The sequence below is a fragment of the Drosophila mojavensis genome, unplaced genomic scaffold (genome assembly GCF_018153725.1).
Source record: "Drosophila mojavensis isolate 15081-1352.22 unplaced genomic scaffold, ASM1815372v1 contig_16, whole genome shotgun sequence".
NCBI classification, from domain to species: domain Eukaryota; kingdom Metazoa; phylum Arthropoda; class Insecta; order Diptera; family Drosophilidae; genus Drosophila; species Drosophila mojavensis.
This window is the reverse complement of record NW_025318693.1, coordinates 3,075,021-3,094,106: the sequence shown is the minus strand read 5'-3', so window position 1 is coordinate 3,094,106 and position 19,086 is coordinate 3,075,021. Positions and strand designations below refer to the sequence as shown.

Below are 19,086 nucleotides of genomic sequence, written 5' to 3'. Positions count from 1 at the left end.
ATAACTACACATGCAAGCTTGTAACGCCATCGCATAATGTGTATATGAAATTTCCTTGTGTGCGTAATTGCGTGACAGCAAAAGTTCTGTGAAAAAAATTGTACTTTAATTTATCTTCCAAACTCTATAAATTACCAAATGGGCTCACGCAACGAGTGTCGCATTTATGTTGGCAATTTGCCACCAGATATTCGAACCAAGGATATACAGGACCTTTTCCACAAGTTCGGCAAAGTCACGTTTGTCGATCTAAAGAATCGGCGTGGTCCGCCATTTGCATTTGTCGAGTTCGAAGACGCGCGGTAAGTAATGAAAACAAATTTTTGCTAAAGAAGCGTCAATAATCGGGAGTTCTTAATGATATTTGGTGACTAACAGTGATGCTGATGATGCCGTCAAGGCTCGTGATGGGTATGACTATGACGGCTATCGGCTGCGAGTTGAGTTCCCTCGCGGCGGAGGTCCGGGAAGCTATCGCGGCAACAATCGCAACGATCGCAGTCGTGATGGCGGCGGTCGCATGGGTGGTCGTGGTCCCCCAGCTAAACGCTCACAGTACCGTGTCATGGTAACTGGTTTGCCAGGATCAGGCTCGTGGCAGGACCTGAAGGATCATATGCGTGAGGCCGGTGATGTTTGCTTTGCCGATACATACAAAGACGGCTCTGGCGTCGTAGAGTTCTTACGCCACGAGGATATGAAATATGCCATTAAGAAGTTAGACGATTCACGTTTTCGTTCACATGAGGTAAATAATTCAATCGCTTCGATTGATTTATGCATTTCAAATGATACTAAATTATGTATGATTTTTAGGGAGAGGTGGCCTACATACGGGTACGTGAGGATAGCGGAGACAATGACCGTGGTGGCGGTGGTGGTGGTGGCGGCGGCAGTCGTGAATATCGCGATAGGTAAGTTAAATGCTGCTAGGTTAAATGCATATTTGAATTACTTAGAAAATGGTACAGGCATTAAGAAAACTTGAATCTCTAATAAATATTCAATTTTCAGATCACGTTCGCGCTCGTTTTCATCGAGACCTCGTCGTCGTGGTACTCCAACATATTCGCCGGTGCGTCGTCAATCCTATTCCAGGTCTCGCTCACGCTCTAATTACTAAATTCTGCAATCATTATCCATTAATATTAATATTTCTTACGAGCAGGAAATTTTAGGAAAAGCAAGAAAACTATCAAGACCTCCCATACCCCACTAACTATCTATCTGTTTAGTTAAATTCTGTTGAACTGTGAATCGATCAAGCAGTTTCGATATCACGAAAAACAAAGAAACCCTTTTATCAAGACTCGAGCAATTCAAGTGCGAATCCAAAATCTATGAACACTATCTACACTTGCTTTTCCCTTTATACAAATTCTTTTAAATTATTAAATTCATACAAATACACATTTGACAAGTTAAGTTTTCGGAATAATTATAATTCAAGGAATTCATCTTTTTACACATTCCTTGTTTTAAAATTGGTTTAATTTACAAAAACCTAATTTATTAGAATTTATCCTATCAAACTGAACAGCAACAGCAATAATAAGAACCCAACACTATTGAGAATAAATATATGTAAACAAAATCCAAGCATAAACATTTTTGTGGAGTATACATTAACAAATTATTAATATTTCATTTTATTTTCTTCTCTTCCCCATTTTGCGCGTTTATGTTTGGAGTATAATGAGGATAATTGGAGGAGGAGGATAATGAGGAAGGATAAGGATGAGGAGAAAGGATAATTTTGATGTTGATGGAGTGAAGTGTGAAGTGGAAAGTGGAAAGGATAAAAATGATTTTGGATTAAATTAGAGGAGGCAGGCAATTCGGAAAGCGTGTTATTTATAAAATGGTATCAGGATACAAAAGGATTTGGATATTAGATATCTTAAAAGGATTCGGACTTTAGGCATTTTCTTTTACCTAAGCGAGAGAAACACACTAGACACAGAAAAACACTAGGACAACGTGGGATTCAGTTCTCCCACGATAATCGCGCTATAAACATGGAAAAGATGATTTTGATTGTAACATCTTTTGCTTCCTACTGTTTGGACCCTGGTTAAGAACAGCGTTACATCTTTTGGGTTTGTGTGTTTCGACTTGGATAAAATTTGGTGTATTTTGAGATATCTTTGAATATGTGGAAGTTAATAAACTAATGCGCATGGACAGGATATGCAAGGATATTGGAAATTTCGGAAACTTCGTACTTCACTTCAGCATTCGTTTCGCATCGGATTAGGAATTTATATTCGCATTTTTCAACCTTTTGGATAACATTTACTCGCACCACATTTCGTGGCCTTTTCGACCATATCAATGGAATTTCCGCATCATCCAACGTTGTCTTTCACCCAACGCTGGATAGTGTCTGGTCCTTAAGATCTTCCTCTATCTCTCCTCTTGGTATGTTCGATTTAATCGATTTAGCTATTGTTTTTAGTTTATTTTCAGTTTACGTTTTTTACATAAACCAAATAATTTGATATTTAACACTTGCCTTAATTGATGTGTTGCTTATGGCAACTTCTTCAGGCACGTGCTGTATATGTATATATAAAGGTGTACGTCTATGTCTAAATGTTATATGCAAAAATGCCAGAGAACTGTTGCCATATGCCTTATGTGTATTTGTTTGATTTTGTCCAACTTATAACTAGAAACTGAAATCCAAACCATTGCGTTAATCTTTTGCATGAGGTTTCTTATGTGTATTACATTTAAGCCAGCGTTGAGAACCATCGAAAATCAAATGAACAACTACTTAAATGAATTGGCAAATAATGTGTTCTCTTTGCTTACATTTCTAAACTTTAATATTTTCACTCCATAACCTTAAATTGAATAAGTAAATGGAACATTTCTGAAATTAAATAAACCAATAAACTGGGAGACAATGAATATTGTGTTTTTTAATCTGGGATATTTTTAATATCAACGAAGTAGTTTCATTATTATTAATTAGATTATACCATCATAGAAATATTCTTAAATAGAAATGAAAATTACAAAGAGTTAACAGAGCCAATTGTTAACAGAATCTAAATAGTATCGTAATATGTTTATCGAAATCAAATATATCGATATCAACCGCGCAAAAATCAAATACATCGACAACTACAGCTCAGTCGCAGGCAAAACATCGAACGTGAAGGTTGTGGCGTGGCAGCCTTCGTCGGTACGCGCACAATACAAAAACATTCGTTTTTTGACGCGAGTCGCGACCAATAAACTACAACAATACATGAAAAGTATGTGGGGTAGCAGATTTTACGCCAAAACGAAGAGTAATAATAAGTGATTAGTTTGCAAAACGGTTAGCAAAGTGCCTGTCGTCCCGCGCGCACGCTGCCAGTTGTCAATGCGCTTGTTGTGGCATCACAATAAATGCATTTACAATTGCCGCGGGCTTTTCAAATAGTACGCAACATATGTAAATATATATGTGCACTTATATATGTACATATGTGTTTGTAAATGTAAGTGTGCGTGAGTGTGAACTTGTTATTAATAACGTAAAGTGCATTGGCGCTTGCCCAACCAGCTGAGCGGCGCGCGCGACGTGTGGGCAGCCGGCAACACGGATGAGTGTCGAGTGGGCTTCCAAGTTGGAGGTGGATTCATCAACTGTTTGGGTATTCTGGAATTTGTTTGGCCTTCACTGGCATCGCGCGCGCTTGCCCCTCAGCTCGAACAATAGGCGGCTTTTTATGGACAACCATTGATTAAATGATTTATGGCCAGTGCCGGAGAAAGACGATCGTGATCTTCTTTATTACTCCATTCGCCGGGTTAATTGAGTTTATTATTTCCACTAAAATTTCAGGCTAACACATAAAAGGGAAAGTGAAGTTCGCTACAAATAGTGAGGATAAACAAATACCGACACTTAACTACAACAGCAAGGCCGGCACACCTGTCAGCTATAAGGTGCGTATATCAAAGTAAAAGATTATCTTAGATCTTCTGCGTGGAATGGCATTTTTCTTGTGTCGTCGTTTGGTGAGGTTGTAGTTTGTAACTCGATCTTGAAGATTTGTGGTTAGTTGACGGCTGCTTGCATCCTTGCGGCATCAGAGGCATCGACAGAAACCGCCGGCACATCTTACCTACCTGGTGTCGCTTGCCAACCGACTCTCCCTCTCTCTCTCTCTCTCCCTCCCTCTTGCAGCTTCCGTTGCGTGCGTGTGGCAATTTTCGTTGCATCGACCGACAGAGTCCCTAATCTGACCTGTGTGGCCATCGGGTCGCTGTGCTTTTCCGGCGTGTTAATCTTTTGTTGTTATGACGATGCTTATCGCGCCCAAAGCAAAGCCAAACTGTTTGTCATTGCGGCAGGTGCGTCGTAACTTTTCTTTTTGTTTAACCAAAGCGGCAATGGCTCTGCCTCTGTTGCCGCCTCCGCCTTTGCCCCCTCTACGGAAATGTCAGAGTTCATTTGTGCGAATGATTGACGGGCAGCTGTCCCGAATGCGAACCCAAACCAAACTATGAGAACCCTTTTTCGAAAGTCAATGAGCCGCATCGCGTACGCAATTTATGTTAATTGTTCTTGTTTGTACTCTGCCGCACACTTCGTCTGGCTCCATCGGCAATCTAAAATAGTTGGCAACAATAAGAGGTTAGCAATTAGAAAGTAGACCAATACTTTGTTTACTAAAATAGACTATTAAGTTAGAATTAAGAAAAATGTTGATATTAATAATATAATGTTTATAAAAACATATTGCATATAAAAATCTACTTATATTGGAATTTAAAGAAATATATATATAAATATATTTATTTTCATTATTATTGGTATGTTGATACTAATAATCTAATTTTTATAAAAGCTTAAAACCTTAAAAATGAACATTAGACTCTACTCATATTTGTATTTTGATAACTACTATCTGAACAGGAACTATATTTCTTATATTGACTATCCATATATTTAACAAACATATATATAAAGAGCATTAGAACTTCGTTCAAGTCTTTGCTAGAAGTTTCTCCATTCTGTTGTTGCGCCTGTTGCATTTCCCGTGGGGCAAATAGCAACGCATTTAATTACACATTTTTTAGTTTTGACTTTTCACACTGCAAGTGACCCAACCATAACGAAAAAGTCAGGGAGAGCCCGTTGCAACCAACCCAGCCCCTTCCAGCTGGAGCCGACTCGCCCCGGTCCCGACAGGCTGACAACAGCTTTTCCGGAAATTCGACTGTCTATAGTCAGCCGCAACAAGTTGTTTGGACAACGCCGAGCTGTCTTATTGTTTTGACTGCAAAAATTTTCTCCACACCATTTTCGGATGCTTTCGTTTCGTCTGAGAGCTATGGACCTGGTTTTGTAGCCTAGCCAGCATAAAGCAGAGAATCCGCTCAGCCTTGCATTGACTGACTTTCGGCTTTTGGCAATAGCATTATTTGATGAATGGCAAACTGAGCTGTGCTTGGGATGGGCAATCAATCAGACTGTCCTCAGAACTGGGTGCCACACACACACACCCACACACACATAGCTAATTGGCTAACAAGCTTGACAAGCGACGATCATTGTGTGTCTGCAACTGGCGCTCATTTGCATTTGCTATTAACCAGCTCCAGCTCCAGTTGTCTAGCCCCCAGCTCTGGCAGCCAGTCCAATACAAGCTCGACTCATTAGCAATAATAGCTAATGCTCATAGGGGTATTATTATTATGCAGACACAGAGACACATTTGAATATAGTCGTAAAAAGCGCCACAAGCGATGTCAACGATGGGCGCGTTTTAGGCGCCGTTTAATTGCGTCGCGCGCGTTTCTAGCGCGTTTTTAACCGGTTGCACATTGTGCATAAATATTTAATAACACAAACAGCAACAGCAACAGCTTTTTATGTATATTTTAATAGCAAGTGTCAATTAACATATGTATGTCGGTACATATTAATACACTTTAGATGCAGAACTTGACAGCCACTAATTAGTTTGAATTCAATTTAAATATTAGACTTTTTCTCTTCCTCTATCTTGTCTTTTTTTCTATTTCTGTTTATTCAATTGATAAGGCTGTCAGGGGTCAGCTTGGAGCGTCGATTTTGTTTATTATTGGTGCCTAAAATATATTTTGAGTGTATTTTGACATCACTTGCACGACACATGTTTAATATACAAGGTTGAAGTCTTTTAGTATACCCTGTAATGCGTTTTAGTCTCTTGCTAATTTTATCTTATTCTATTTATTTAATCAATTTATTTTGGCATGTTTTTTCCTCTTTATAGCCTATAAAAAGTGCCTATCTTTTGTAATTTTGTTGATGAACTGGTTTTTAATAGCCTTTTTAATAGCTGTTTACTTAATTTATTTTAAATACTGCGCTGATTCTATGATCTTTGATATCATATTGATCTCGTAATAAAACTATTTTTAGTATGACATTGCTCAGATATAACTTTAATGCTCCAAAGTATCCCTTGATATCGAATAGTTAAATCGAGCATTAATGAAAAACGGTGTTAAAAATTCATATGATAGCCCATTGATGACTTTTATGGGCCTACAAGAAATGCTGTGTATACAATCGGGCAATATTAATAGGGCTGTTAATGATTATTGTATTTTGTTTACGAGGCGTTGAAAAAGATATCGACAACAAATTGTAGGGCCTTTAAGTACTTAGCATGCAATTGCAGTGGCCAGACCAGTTCTGTGCTTGCCTAGCCGTAAGGCTATTCCAATAAAGAGGATTAGGCCTAGCGACAATGGAGGACGTGGATGTCAGGGTAGATAGGTAGCCAGGTATATGCATATAATTATATACGCAAATGTGCGTAATTGCAGTGGCTATTAAAATAATTCAGCTCGTGCCGGCAATGAAACGCATCGTAATGGGTCTGGCATCTGGGGAAGGGTAGCTGATTACTTCAACAACGTCCGCCTCGGGGGTATTAACATAATTTTGCTAATATTTTGAGCAAAAGAGCCCACATAATGCGCTTAGAAATATGAATAAAAGCGGCATTAACCCGAATGACCACGCCAGCTGCTGCGAATTGCACAGGCACAGCAAGCCAACAAAGGCTCACACTGAGGCTGAGATGCACTGTCTGCAACAACGGATTCGGATTCGGATGCGGCCTCCAGCTGCAAGATGAGCTGGGCTGAGCGAAAACGCGCCAATGCAACAGCCGCAGCAGCAGCAGCAGCAACAGCAGTGGCGACGCCAACTGCACCAAAGTGGAAAATCCTGTCTGACAACATTAAAACAAAAAAACAGAAACGAAAACAAAAAAAACAGTAGAAAAAAGAAAAAGTAAAAAAAACGCACACAAAACACATAATAAGCGTGAAAAAAGCAAAATGAGAGCAAACCAGAGCAAGCCAGACCGAGTCTGGCCCGGCCAGGCGGTGCCGGGCTGGGCCAGGATTAAAAAGGCAATGAAAAGCGAATGCGGCTAGAGAACAACAAGAAATTACGTACAATGTACAAACTGTTATATCTACTATTCAGAAAGACAGCCCACGGCAAGCAGACTGAATGCCCTCGACTTGCAAAAGAGTTGTCCAGGATTATTTTCTAGTATTTATATTTGTATATTTTCTTATTTTAATTTCATTTAAAATGTTTAAACATCTCAATTGAGCCATAAAACATATAGTAAACTATTATTGCTTAACTTGATTTGAGTTCCAGTTTCCAAAAACCAGATTTCAGTTTTTATAAAAATATTTAACAAACAGCGTTTTTTAAGATTGTTGAGAAATGGTTATGTACATAAAATATAAAATATATTTCGATTTTAAATGGACTTCAATAAAAATTATATGTGTTTAATTAAAAATGAGCACACGTTAAATATATTAAAAGATGTAGAAATTTTTCCAATAAAGCATCATACTCCCAAATATTCTATTTAAATTAATTTTTTATTTCCGTTATCCAAATCATTAATTTCACTCGAAATCCTTCAAGTAATTTTGAATAATTTCGTTCTGGGCGCTGCAAATTGCAAACTGAAATTATTGAAAAAAATAACGAAAAAAGAAACTACTTGAGCCATAGAGCCATAATTTTGTACTGACAAAGTGCTGCTGTCAAAAGTCGGTTCATACAATTCCCAGAAATATTTTCAATTAACATTTGGCGAGGTAAGCTTCTTCAATGAACCTCTCATCCGGCACGCTTTGCCTCGGCCTCAGTTCAACGTAGCGCAATATATTTGGAGTCATTAATCACGGCGCCCGCAATCTCCAGTTCATTTAGCAACCTCAACACATAGTATGTATATACATATATATATATATTCTGATGCTTTTCAACACATGCATTTCGTGCTGAATGTGCACATTTTTCATTTGTTTTGCCCAAATCACAGCAAATTAAGGTAAATAATTTTCCATAAATATACGGAACGAAAGCATTCGCTCTGCAGTTGAAATCATAGTTGCGAAAATTTGTATACTTTTTATAGGCACATGCATTTTTCATTGTTAATTGCTGGCTAATAGACTTTTATAGATGTTTTATATTTATTTTTCCTGCAATGACTCAGACTTTCAGTTGTTGAGGAAACTTGAATTAGTAATAAACAATATTTATGGACTTGTATAAGGCGGCTAACTTATTTATTAGCAATTATTAAAATGTCACTAATCTTGATTATGCGACTCATCAGGCCATTAATATTATCTATTTCCAATAACCATTAACTTTTATTGTATTACGATAAATAATAGGCAGCGATAATAACAACAAAGCCTCTTTTATATAAATAGCGGCTATTAGGATAATTTTATTCTCCTATGATTGATTCTTGTATGCCTTATAAATGATGCTATTATGCTGTGAGCTGAGATATTTACTTTGTGCTGCTTTTCCTACTTATATACATATATAGCCGCATTTTTCTTCATTCAGTTTTTTGTCAAGTCGGCTACAAATCGAATCGAATATGTCATTTGCCGTGCAGACGCAGAAACTATTTGGTCTTTGTGCATGTTAAATAATAAGTGGGCCGGCATTTTATCAAAGTCCAAAGCAGAAAAGGTAAAACATTTACTCATGTCATGCTACTTCCAAAACACACACACATACACATCTATACCCTGTATATGCCGTTGCAATTGTGGGAGTTTGACGGACCTGTCATTAGTAACAAATGGCAGGCCGTTGTTAACAAAAGGCCAGCAACTGCTGCTTACAGAAATGACAATTACTTTGGCCTCTGTGCTGTAAGTAATTTCACTGCTTTTCCTTACGATTACAAATATTGAATAATTAATTTAACATTGTGCCTTATTGCGCGCCAAACCCAGAAATCAATTAATAACCAGTTGCGAATCGTAATTGCAAATTGACACAATTGCTGGAATTGGCTCTGATTGTTATTTATGCGCAGATGTTGGCACTAAATCAAAAGGTCTCATACTCTATATAATCATAAGAACAGGGACATGCCGGACTACACTGTAATTAGCAAACGTATATTAATTTTATGGTCACATTATGAAATTCGAAATGTGGTTTCAATCATCTTAAGACAAGTCTAGGATGACAAGTCTTAGCTGACTGAATATATAATCAAGTATTTTTATTATTACTATAGTTTTAAGGTAACTTTATCTATTTTTTATATGTTTAAGTATATTGGATTATGTACATGTTTGCAGTCAAGTTGACTAGCTAATTGTAGTCTAAAAATGAATAGCAATCGGAAGCTTTAACTTATATTATTATATAATTTTTCGCTACAAATTTTTGTCAAATTTTAAGAATTATAAAAAGTTGCTCTAGGCGAAATGGTTTCTCAAATTTATCAAATATATACTTAAAGGCCATAAAGATTAGATAGACAAAATTTATTTGTAATGAAAACAGAAATTAAAAATTATTACAAATCATTGAAAATACACTCCACTCTCTCTAAAAATAAAACCTATTCAAAACAAATAGCAGTAGTCTTGGAACACACACTCTCATTTGTCTTTCACTTTTAATGATTTGATTGATTTTATATCTAGAGTAGAATTTTCGCGATAATGTGTGGAAAACCTTAAATTTGCATTTTCAACCTCAAATAATGATGATAATTAAATATCTAAAATAAATTAAACTGAACGCTTAAATAATCTTTTGAAATAAGAAAACATAATAAATGGATACAATAGATATTCCATCACAACAAAAAATGCAATAATAGGATTTCCATTTATATTCGATTTCCGTTAACTACATTCCAAATACAGATAGGTTAGCTCTAAATAGCTTTCAACTTTCTCACACCCATCGTATATAGAGTGTCACGCCCCAGTGGGGGCGTAACTTTAGCCATTTGATTCCGAAGCCTGCACTCCAGCTATCTATCGCCCGAACCCCGCCTCCTCATCCGTTGGGCCAGTGAAGCGTTAACTATAGCATTTTTGCCATTCCGTTTGTTTATTTGTTTGCATTGTTCATTTGACTGTATGAAATCATGCAATCACCTGTTCCGTAGTCATCGTCTTCTATTAATAAACCAGTGAGCCATTCAGCAATATCGTTTCGATATCTGCATCAGCTGATATAGGGGCAAGTTTTTGTGAACTCGATGTGACACAGAGCCAGAGATCGTTGACTCTAAAGGCTCTTATCGGATGTAGGGAAAAGAGTGGGTAAACTATATAGATAAAGCTGGCGGCATGATAAATGAACAGCTATCAATAATGAGAGGCTGCAGCAAGCACTCTCAATGCGGGCTTCACTCTGAGTATTTACCTGCAATCAAAACAGTTTATATATATTTGTGTTTTTTTTTTTTTTAGTTGTTTTTTTTTACTTCTTGTTCGTTCTCTGTTTGCACTTCAAATGTTTGTTTACATGCCTGTCTGTGTGTTTGTCGAGCCAGCGAGAAACAAACAGCGCGACGAGCGAGCCACTCACTTTTCTATAGCTCACTTAAACTTATTTACAGTCGTTTATTTGTTTGTAAGCATAGGCAAACGCTGCGTATACGCAATGCGCTCCTCTTATCAGCGATTCAACTAGGCATTTGTTTCACTGTTTTTATGGGCTTTAATTCGATTGATTTTATCGAAGGACACTAACTGACGCGGCATTCACCCACTTTACCATCTGCTTGCATATCGAGCAATTTTCCCGCTTGACTTTTCCAATTTGCATATGCAATGAGTGCAGCTCGGGGCAAAGAGAAATGTAACTGTAATAAAGGTGTTAATGCTTACAGAAACTAACAGCCGCATAAGCAAACTAGGTTAAAGGCGAGCCGGGGCGGGGCGGGCAAGGGCAAGCCATTGCGCATACGCAGCGTTGCACCTAAACCATAAAAAAACAATTCAGCACGGCTGCCACTGCTGTTGCTGTTTGTTCAATAAAAGTTAAACGAGCTAGCGGCTTAACCAGGAAGAATTATTGCAAAAAGAAATTCCGCAACAGAAATACACTTTCTTTTTAAATCTGTATATATGTATATTAGACAACTTTATGATGGATGTCAATATAGTCTATAGTAATATGCGCTTTAATCTCTGCCAAATGATATTGAAATTGTAAATGAAATTCCGACATAAAATGTATTCTGTGCACAACTTTAAATGCGTCTATAAGGTATGCTATTAGAAGTAGTCAAACTCTAATATTTATAATTGACAGCCTGTCTGTCAGTTAGCTTTATTTTGAAACAGATCTTACTTCTTCTATCCATCAAAGTTTAGATACCTTTGGCTGTTTAGAGTTTTATTGCTTCATTCAATGCCTAGCAGGTGGCGCGAAAATATCGCATAAATCTTGGCTCGCAGTCACAGCCAGAGCTCGAAACTCAATTAAAATACCAAGTTCAGAGCCTGCCAACGTGCGAAACTGACAGCTGACAGATGGAAATGGAGATGGAGATGTAGATGGAGACGTTGGTGGAGCTGGGAGTGAAAAGCGCCTGTGTCAGGTCACGGACTCTGTCGACATTTCACAGACTTCGTCACTCACTCACTCGCTCATTCACTCATTCACTTAGTCGCTCGCTCAGCCATTCGGTACAACTATCAATCATTCAAGACTTACATGGCTCATTTTTCAGCATTTCGTTTGCGGCAGGTGCAAAAGTGCAAAATTGTCGATTCGAAGTAAGCCAAAGTTCAAAAGTTTTGTAGCCCTTACTGACAGCCTGAACAGGGCACAGGATATTGCTAATTGTTATATTTATAGAACACTCTCTGTTCGATTGAAACTCACTTCAAGTTTCACAGCAAGCACAGCCCTTGTTTGCCAACACCTGTCAAATACAACATGCAGTTGCGTTACCTGTCGACAGTCGACTGTCCGCTGTCAGCTGTGAATACAGTGAGCCGCTTCTCTTTAATTATCTGAGCTCAAAAATATATTATTTATTTCCATAGCTGCCAGAACGTATGCTAAATCGAGACTAGATATGCAATTAAACTTATTTTATATATCTTAACTAATTCATAAGGCTTAGCAGTTATTAAGTTCGGCTATTAAATATTTTGATTTAATATAATGAAAGTCCACGATTCTATTTTATTAAAGATTTTATAAGCCGCGAATTTCTGAAAATATCTAGAGATTCTTATACGAATATTTCGTACAAGAAGAAGTTAAAACTATTTTTCGTTTTTTTGCAATTCAAGAAACTTGAGCTTTATTTAGATCAGTAAATTTAATTTTTTATTATTAATAAAATAAAAGAGTTAAATAAATATCTAATACATGCCTTTCCCTTTAATTTTTGTTTGCAGATTTTGCTACATAGTTGAGGAACTTAAAGAAAAAAAACTTTAATTCAAGTAAGTAACAGTAAGCATAAGTCCCGTTATTGGCAGACAGGTGATTCTCTTTTAAGAGTCTGTGACTTTTATGACTGAATAAATTAACTACATGAAATCCGTAAATGTTGCGGCAAATCCTAAAGAAAGTCTGGGACAATTACAGATGTTAACGGCACTTCTATTCAATTCCGGACAATTAAATGCAGTTTCGTTGACTATTCGATTATTTCCACTTGAGTGAACTTTATGCGCTGAGGGGAGAGGTAAGGGAAGTAAGGAACTAACTTGACCTGTCACCTCGCTGTGATGTGCATGGGCGATGCCTTCAATTGATGCAAAAATCACGAACATGCATTTATTCATTTGGCGTCTCGTCTGGCAAATGCTGTGAAAGCTGAAAGACATCGGGCTAACAACATTTTTTCATGCATTTTGCAGCTTGTCGATTCGATTTAACTTAATTGGCCAACACATATTTCCCCATCTTGGTCAGCATTCAATCCATTTACGAATGCTCGTATGTAGGTGTGTGTGTGTGTGCGCGCCATTTAGGGGCAGTGAATACTTTTCCCAGCTATGGCTGGGCTGCTCAGTGGCTGCTGCTGTTGCAATGGTCCTTTATTGCCATTCCTTCATTAGGTTCGTATCTTGTAGATATTTTAATGCAATTTTCATGCGCATTTCTGCGCACTATAATGTGTGGCTGTCCTACAACCATTCACAACAAATTCAATTGTGATAATAAGAATTACTATTTATGTGTGTATAAAGTTAATTTATTCTTGCAATTTTTATTGAAACAGTCAACTTTTCCTGGATATATTAATAATATAATATTAATATGTAGTGCTTATTACATTCCCTAGCCTCAACTCTACTTAATCTAAGACAGCAGCTGTGGCTAACAAACTAAATCCAATGATCCACAAATATGTAATAAACACACATTCAAAGTTGGCAGCATTATCTGAACACACTTGTCAACTTTTAATCTTCACAAATAAAGCGACATTAAAGTGTCAAAATTAGTAGAGCCTAGCAGCATGGGCCGATATTGCTGCTAACCAAACTACAAAGCTCTACGAGTAGGGAATTATGCCACGCCATGCACGAGGCCGAGGAAGTTTATCCCGCTCGCACAACCAGCGGAGACATAAATTAGTTTATAATAAAAAATTGAAAAGATAGAAAAAGAGAGAGAGAGAGAGAGAGAGAGAGAGAAAACCGCAATGACCGCAAGCTTATAAAAATAGTCTTCATTGGCTGCGTTGTGTGAAAATTAACAGCATCAAGCATTCAAGAAGACATAAATTGTAATAAAAGTCGAAAAAATGAAACAGCTGCTAGCAAATGGGAGAAGAAACCAACTATGAATGTTGCAATGGGGTGTAACCAACTGCGTAATACTCGTTCACAGTCCAATTATAACTGAAAACTAAACATGCTCGGTTGAAAATAACCGAACTGTTAGGTATTTCAAGTTTAATGTTGAAATGAACTCAATATATTTACTCTAGTTTCTGTCATATATTATCTCATATATTATATCTAATATTTGATATAATTGAATAGCAGAACGGAACATTGACAAACTCCACATACCATATACTCTAAGCGAGATGAAAAGAACGGCTATGATTTATGCACTAATAGCAGCCATGCAACCAAAGCTAAGAAGCTGTGTATTTGAAAGTTTGGCAGCCTAAAAGGCGATGCGAAAGTTCGTGGTAATTTTAAAAATGTGTGAATCACTTTATTGTCTACAATAATGATACACTTTCTGTGAGTAATTGCTCGCTATATAAGGTAAGTTAAGAACGAGAATGCGAGCTCAAATCCAATAATGCTCTGGGCTAAGCCTCTGCTTAGTGAGCCATGACATCATGAACTCGATTGAATCGCTCGGTGGCCTGACGGAGCGATAGACCGCGCGTCTCTGGCATAAGCACGGCAAAGATGATTAGGCACACCACCAGGATAATGCCCACAGCCAGGAAGTATTGGTAGAAGACATTTACATTCATTGGGCATGTCTCAATAACAATGATGTGAATCACTTGCTCGAGGCAGACGATCAGGCCGATGAGGAAATACTTCACCTTCAGTGGGAACGCCTCACCCAAGTAGGTAGGGGTGCAGGAAATGTAGAGCCCAGCAAAGAACTGGAAGGCCATTGACAGACGAGAGACCTGGCTCATGTAATAGCTGCTTATTAGCCTAGTCGCATCGGAATAGATGCCCGCCATACCCAGCATCAGGCCGGCCATGCACAGTAGACCCAGTAGGGAAACGAACTTCCGTCCCACGGTGTCCAGTAGAGCCATGGAAAAGAAGGTGCCAAACCAGCGCAGCAGGCCCCACACGATGATGGGCCAGTTGAGGGCTAACTCGGCAACAACAGTGCTTGTGATCATTGAGTAGCTCAAGGGCAATGAGAACGTGAGCGGCACGAGGCAGCGGCTGAAGAGCATTTTGATGAAGGGCATCACGGAGGCCGCCAATTGGGCACCGGTGCTCTGGCTGGCAGCCGTGGCCACGTACCGCTTAGCTTCGTCCAGGGCTTCGTTATAGATTTCAGCATTCCCACTGTGGGCGTAGAGCATCTTCAGTTGTGTTAGAGCCTGTTCCTCATTGTTTTTGCGCAGATAGAAGATGGGCGATTCGATTGATACGACCACAAATGCTGTGGCAACCAAGGAGAAAACAATGCCAAAAATGCCATGCGCGCAGTTGATGCCGACACCTGAAGTAGTGTCCATCTGTGTGTCTAGGATCACCTGGATGGCAATGCCCAACGCCAAGCTGTACTGCTCTAGGCCGCACCAAAGTCCACGGCTGTTCTTCATCGTGATTTCCGAATTGTGTATGATGAAGGTAACCGTTAGGAGTCCAATGCCTATTCCGCCCACATAGCGTGCTGCTAATAATGAAGTATACTCGGATGTGCTCACGAAGATAATTCCATCAATCAACTGCATCAGTCCGCCTAATATCTAAATCGAAATAGAATCATTCGATTATTACTTGTTGAATTTGTCAATAATTTTCAACTTGCTCACATAGAATACCCATTTGGGTATGTGGGTAATGGACAAGCCCGCCACAAAGGCGCCGATGATGACGCCAATGAACCAGCTGTACTGCATCTCCGAAGTTGTGGGCAAATCCGTCGATATATTCCAGCCAAGGCCCTGGGCCATATCCATTCCGCCATAAGCAAACAACAAAATGCCTAGAGTAAAGAATTGTTTAATCAAAATTTTGCTTTAAATAAAGTAGATTGAATAGGGATATAAAATATTACACTATTGGATTTATTTATACTACTCCTTGCCTTTGAAGCTATGCGTATTTTTTTTTTTCAAAAGCTTCGCACTCAATTCGATTATTAATTAAATTTTAAATATATCTTAGAAGGCTTTTAATCTACTTCCTAATTCTATTTGATATACTTGAAACTGTTTGGAATAATTATTGTCGATATGAAAAATAATTCTTCAGTTTTTGCAGCTTATTCATATGTGTGGGGCTCTTCTCTATTAAATATAAAAAAGTAATTAAAAGTAAACCACGTGGCATTACATTTAACTCGTATTCATAATTTTAAATGTCAAATAAAAATAGGTAAATAGTCAAGTAAAATAATTTGCCCTTATTGTCATTATATTTCTCTTGAAAACAATTACAGAATGGATTTTCAAATAAATATATTATGTATTTATATTGATTGAGTCACTCGTGTACTTTAATGTTATTATATCTATTTATAGTGGAATATAAAAAAAAACCATCACGAATGATATTGCCTTCATTGATTTTTTGACAACTGAGGAGGTTTTTTTATAACCAAAATTTTCTAGAAGTTTTTTTATGAATATATTTCTTTTGCTGATTGCAGTCAAGAATGACGGGGAATTTCGAATTGGTTAAACTATATATGTATAATATATCTATATCATAAAATACTGGTACATATATATGATATGAAATGTCAATTAATATAAGCTACGTAGCTTACTTATTTAGATAACGCAATATCAGTTCTTGAACACACGAAGAAGAATTTCTCTTTTTTTTTTTAAGCATTTGTGTCACATTTCTAGATTTTTGTTCCTCAGTTTCAATATAAATATATAATATACAATGTATACTATATATTATTATTTATAAAGAGTATATGTATATAGTATATATTTATTTATTAATTTATAATAATATATGTATATATATTTTTTGTTGTTTTTGCTTCCCACCTGATGTCGCTGTGTGAGCATTCTGCTTGGTGGGTCGTCGAGTCCGCACCTGAACATAGGTGGTTTGTGGTGGTAGTGGGGCAGGACCTGCAGTTACATAGGTTACCTTCGCTGGCTGCGATTCATTTCTGGTAACATAGGTAACCTGCGCTGGCTGTGCTTCGTTTGTGGTAACATAGGCGATAGTCATTTCTTTTGGTCACTTATTGGTCACGCGTGAGTTAAGATTCGTTCGACATAAAGGCTACTTCGTAACTGACTTCGAAGCGTCTATTTGTTCACATTTATGTGAAAAAGAAATTCTGCTATCATTATCTAGTTATAGATAATGTATACATATTGTAATCAGCATTTGCTTGGTCGTCTTTACCAGCCCCTTGACCAACCCACTTCTGATTTTGATTCATTATGGAACTGGAAAAAATACGGGTTTAATTACTGTTAGCTTAATTGAGTTACTCATACAAAAATATATATCTATATCATATACATATATATATATTTATATAAAAAAATATATAATTGCAAATCCGTGAAAAATATTTTGTCTTGGCAATATGTTAAGAAAATTGCGCAGTTCATAAACAGTTAAAGAAAGATCATTTTCAAACTGAAAAGTATTTCGCATGCAAAAATTAATCTAAATGAATTGTAGCATGAGAAAATATAGGAATATAGCTAATTAGGCACCCAATCATAATATGTAATATTTTTATTAATTATACCCTGAACCCATTTTCAATGGGAAATCAGGGTATAATGGTTTTGTTGAAATGTATGTAACAGGCAGAAGGAGGCGTGGCAGACCCCACAAAGTATATATATTCTTGATCAGGGCGACGAGCTGAGTTGATTTGGCCCTGTCCGTCTGTCTGTCCGTCTGTCCGTCCGTCCGTCTGTCCGTCTGTCCGTATGTATGAACGCGTCGATTTCAGAAGATATAAGAGCTAGAGACTTCAAATTTTTTTTAAAATGTTCGTAATTACAGCGCGCATATCAAGTTTATCATCAAAAATCGATAACTCATCCCGATCTTTTTTTATCGATAAAAAACCTTATCGAAAACCAGTTAGAAAATTATATCTTCTACACCTTTATTGCTAGAGTCTCCAAATTTTTAATGTATGCTTATATGCAATTTATACAATTTCGGTTTTTGTTAAAATTTACCCCCCACCCTTAAATTCACCCCCTCACCATCACTTTTGTAAAAAGCGTATTTCAAATACTAGAGACTTGTGCTTTGGCAATTACATACATATCCATGTTGTAGTAGGCCTTTTGTTTAATTTCTTTATTTCATAATTTCTTGATATACACACGTCTGCTATTGTTCACATTCAAGCTTAAAATGTATCGATCCTCCTCTTTCTATTACTCAAAATGGCATGTTGCATATCGACAGCCTCCTCAGCCACCAATATGGTTAACTATCGATAGATGTGTATCTATCGATGGTTAACCATAATGCTGTTAACTTAAATCTAATATAACATAGGCTAGTAACCAGCTACAGTATACATAGGCTAGTAGCCTGCTACAATTCGGCCATCCTGACTCTGAGATAGCCCTCTATCTCTGTTAATTTTATATAATATTTGATACTTAACTTCCTAAAAATAATATTGTGTTTACATGTTTGATACAAAAAAAAAAAATTCTTACCGATATTCTATTTACATGTTATAAAAATTAAATTATTAATTAAATGTTACACACTAGTTATGAAATTAATATCTAAAATATAAGTTAATATCTCTCTTATGCTTTTATCCAATGTCTTATATTGCTTGCACTCCAAACACCTTGATAAGGATTCCTGGATAATTGGAAACCGTCAACGTCTTTTATCAAATACCTATCGTTCTTCAGTACTTTATCTATGACATATGGTCCTTTGGATTTAGGTATTAATTTCCTTGATATTCCCACCGTGTTGTCAAAATTCTTAACCATTACATAATCTCCTGGCTTGTATACTTTTGCAGCTTTCCTAGCATTATTAAAGTTCTCTTCATTCCGTGTTTGTGCTGCAGATTGATAATGTTGTGCTTGTTCTCTAATATCTTCTAAA

At 37.2% G+C, this 19,086-nt stretch overlaps 3 protein-coding genes across 4 annotated transcripts in view; 2 read left to right on the top strand and 1 right to left on the bottom strand.

Moving 5' to 3' along the window:
- The first annotated feature begins 36 nt into the window (after positions 1-36).
- On the top strand, positions 37-2,916 carry LOC6573602 (serine/arginine-rich splicing factor 1B). Its single transcript, XM_001999634.4, has 4 exons — positions 37-302; positions 379-748; positions 817-914; positions 1,015-2,916. The coding sequence occupies exons 1-4, from the start codon at positions 139-141 to the stop codon at positions 1,121-1,123; spliced, it is 741 nt and encodes a 246-aa protein (XP_001999670.1). The 5' UTR covers positions 37-138; the 3' UTR covers positions 1,124-2,916.
- Positions 2,917-3,131: 215 nt separating this feature from the next.
- LOC6573608 (extracellular sulfatase SULF-1 homolog) overlaps positions 3,132-19,086 on the top strand; it is a 45,284-nt gene continuing 29,329 nt past the window's right edge. Inside the window, exons 1-3 of one of the 2 annotated variants that reach the window (XM_001999638.4) lie at positions 3,132-3,266; positions 3,842-3,945; positions 12,730-12,777. The gene's annotated coding sequence lies outside the window, so the exon portion shown is untranslated. Of the gene's footprint in view, positions 3,495-3,841; positions 3,946-12,729; positions 12,778-19,086 lie in introns of both variants that reach the window. The other variant, XM_032728410.2, reaches the window with a different exon arrangement.
- Positions 14,488-17,381, bottom strand: LOC6573603 (major myo-inositol transporter IolT). Its single transcript, XM_001999635.4, has 3 exons — positions 17,013-17,381; positions 15,819-15,991; positions 14,488-15,752 (listed from the first exon to the last, which is right to left on the bottom strand). Exons 1-3 carry the CDS (start codon positions 17,200-17,202, stop codon positions 14,625-14,627), a joined length of 1,491 nt encoding a protein of 496 aa, XP_001999671.1. The 5' UTR covers positions 17,203-17,381; the 3' UTR covers positions 14,488-14,624.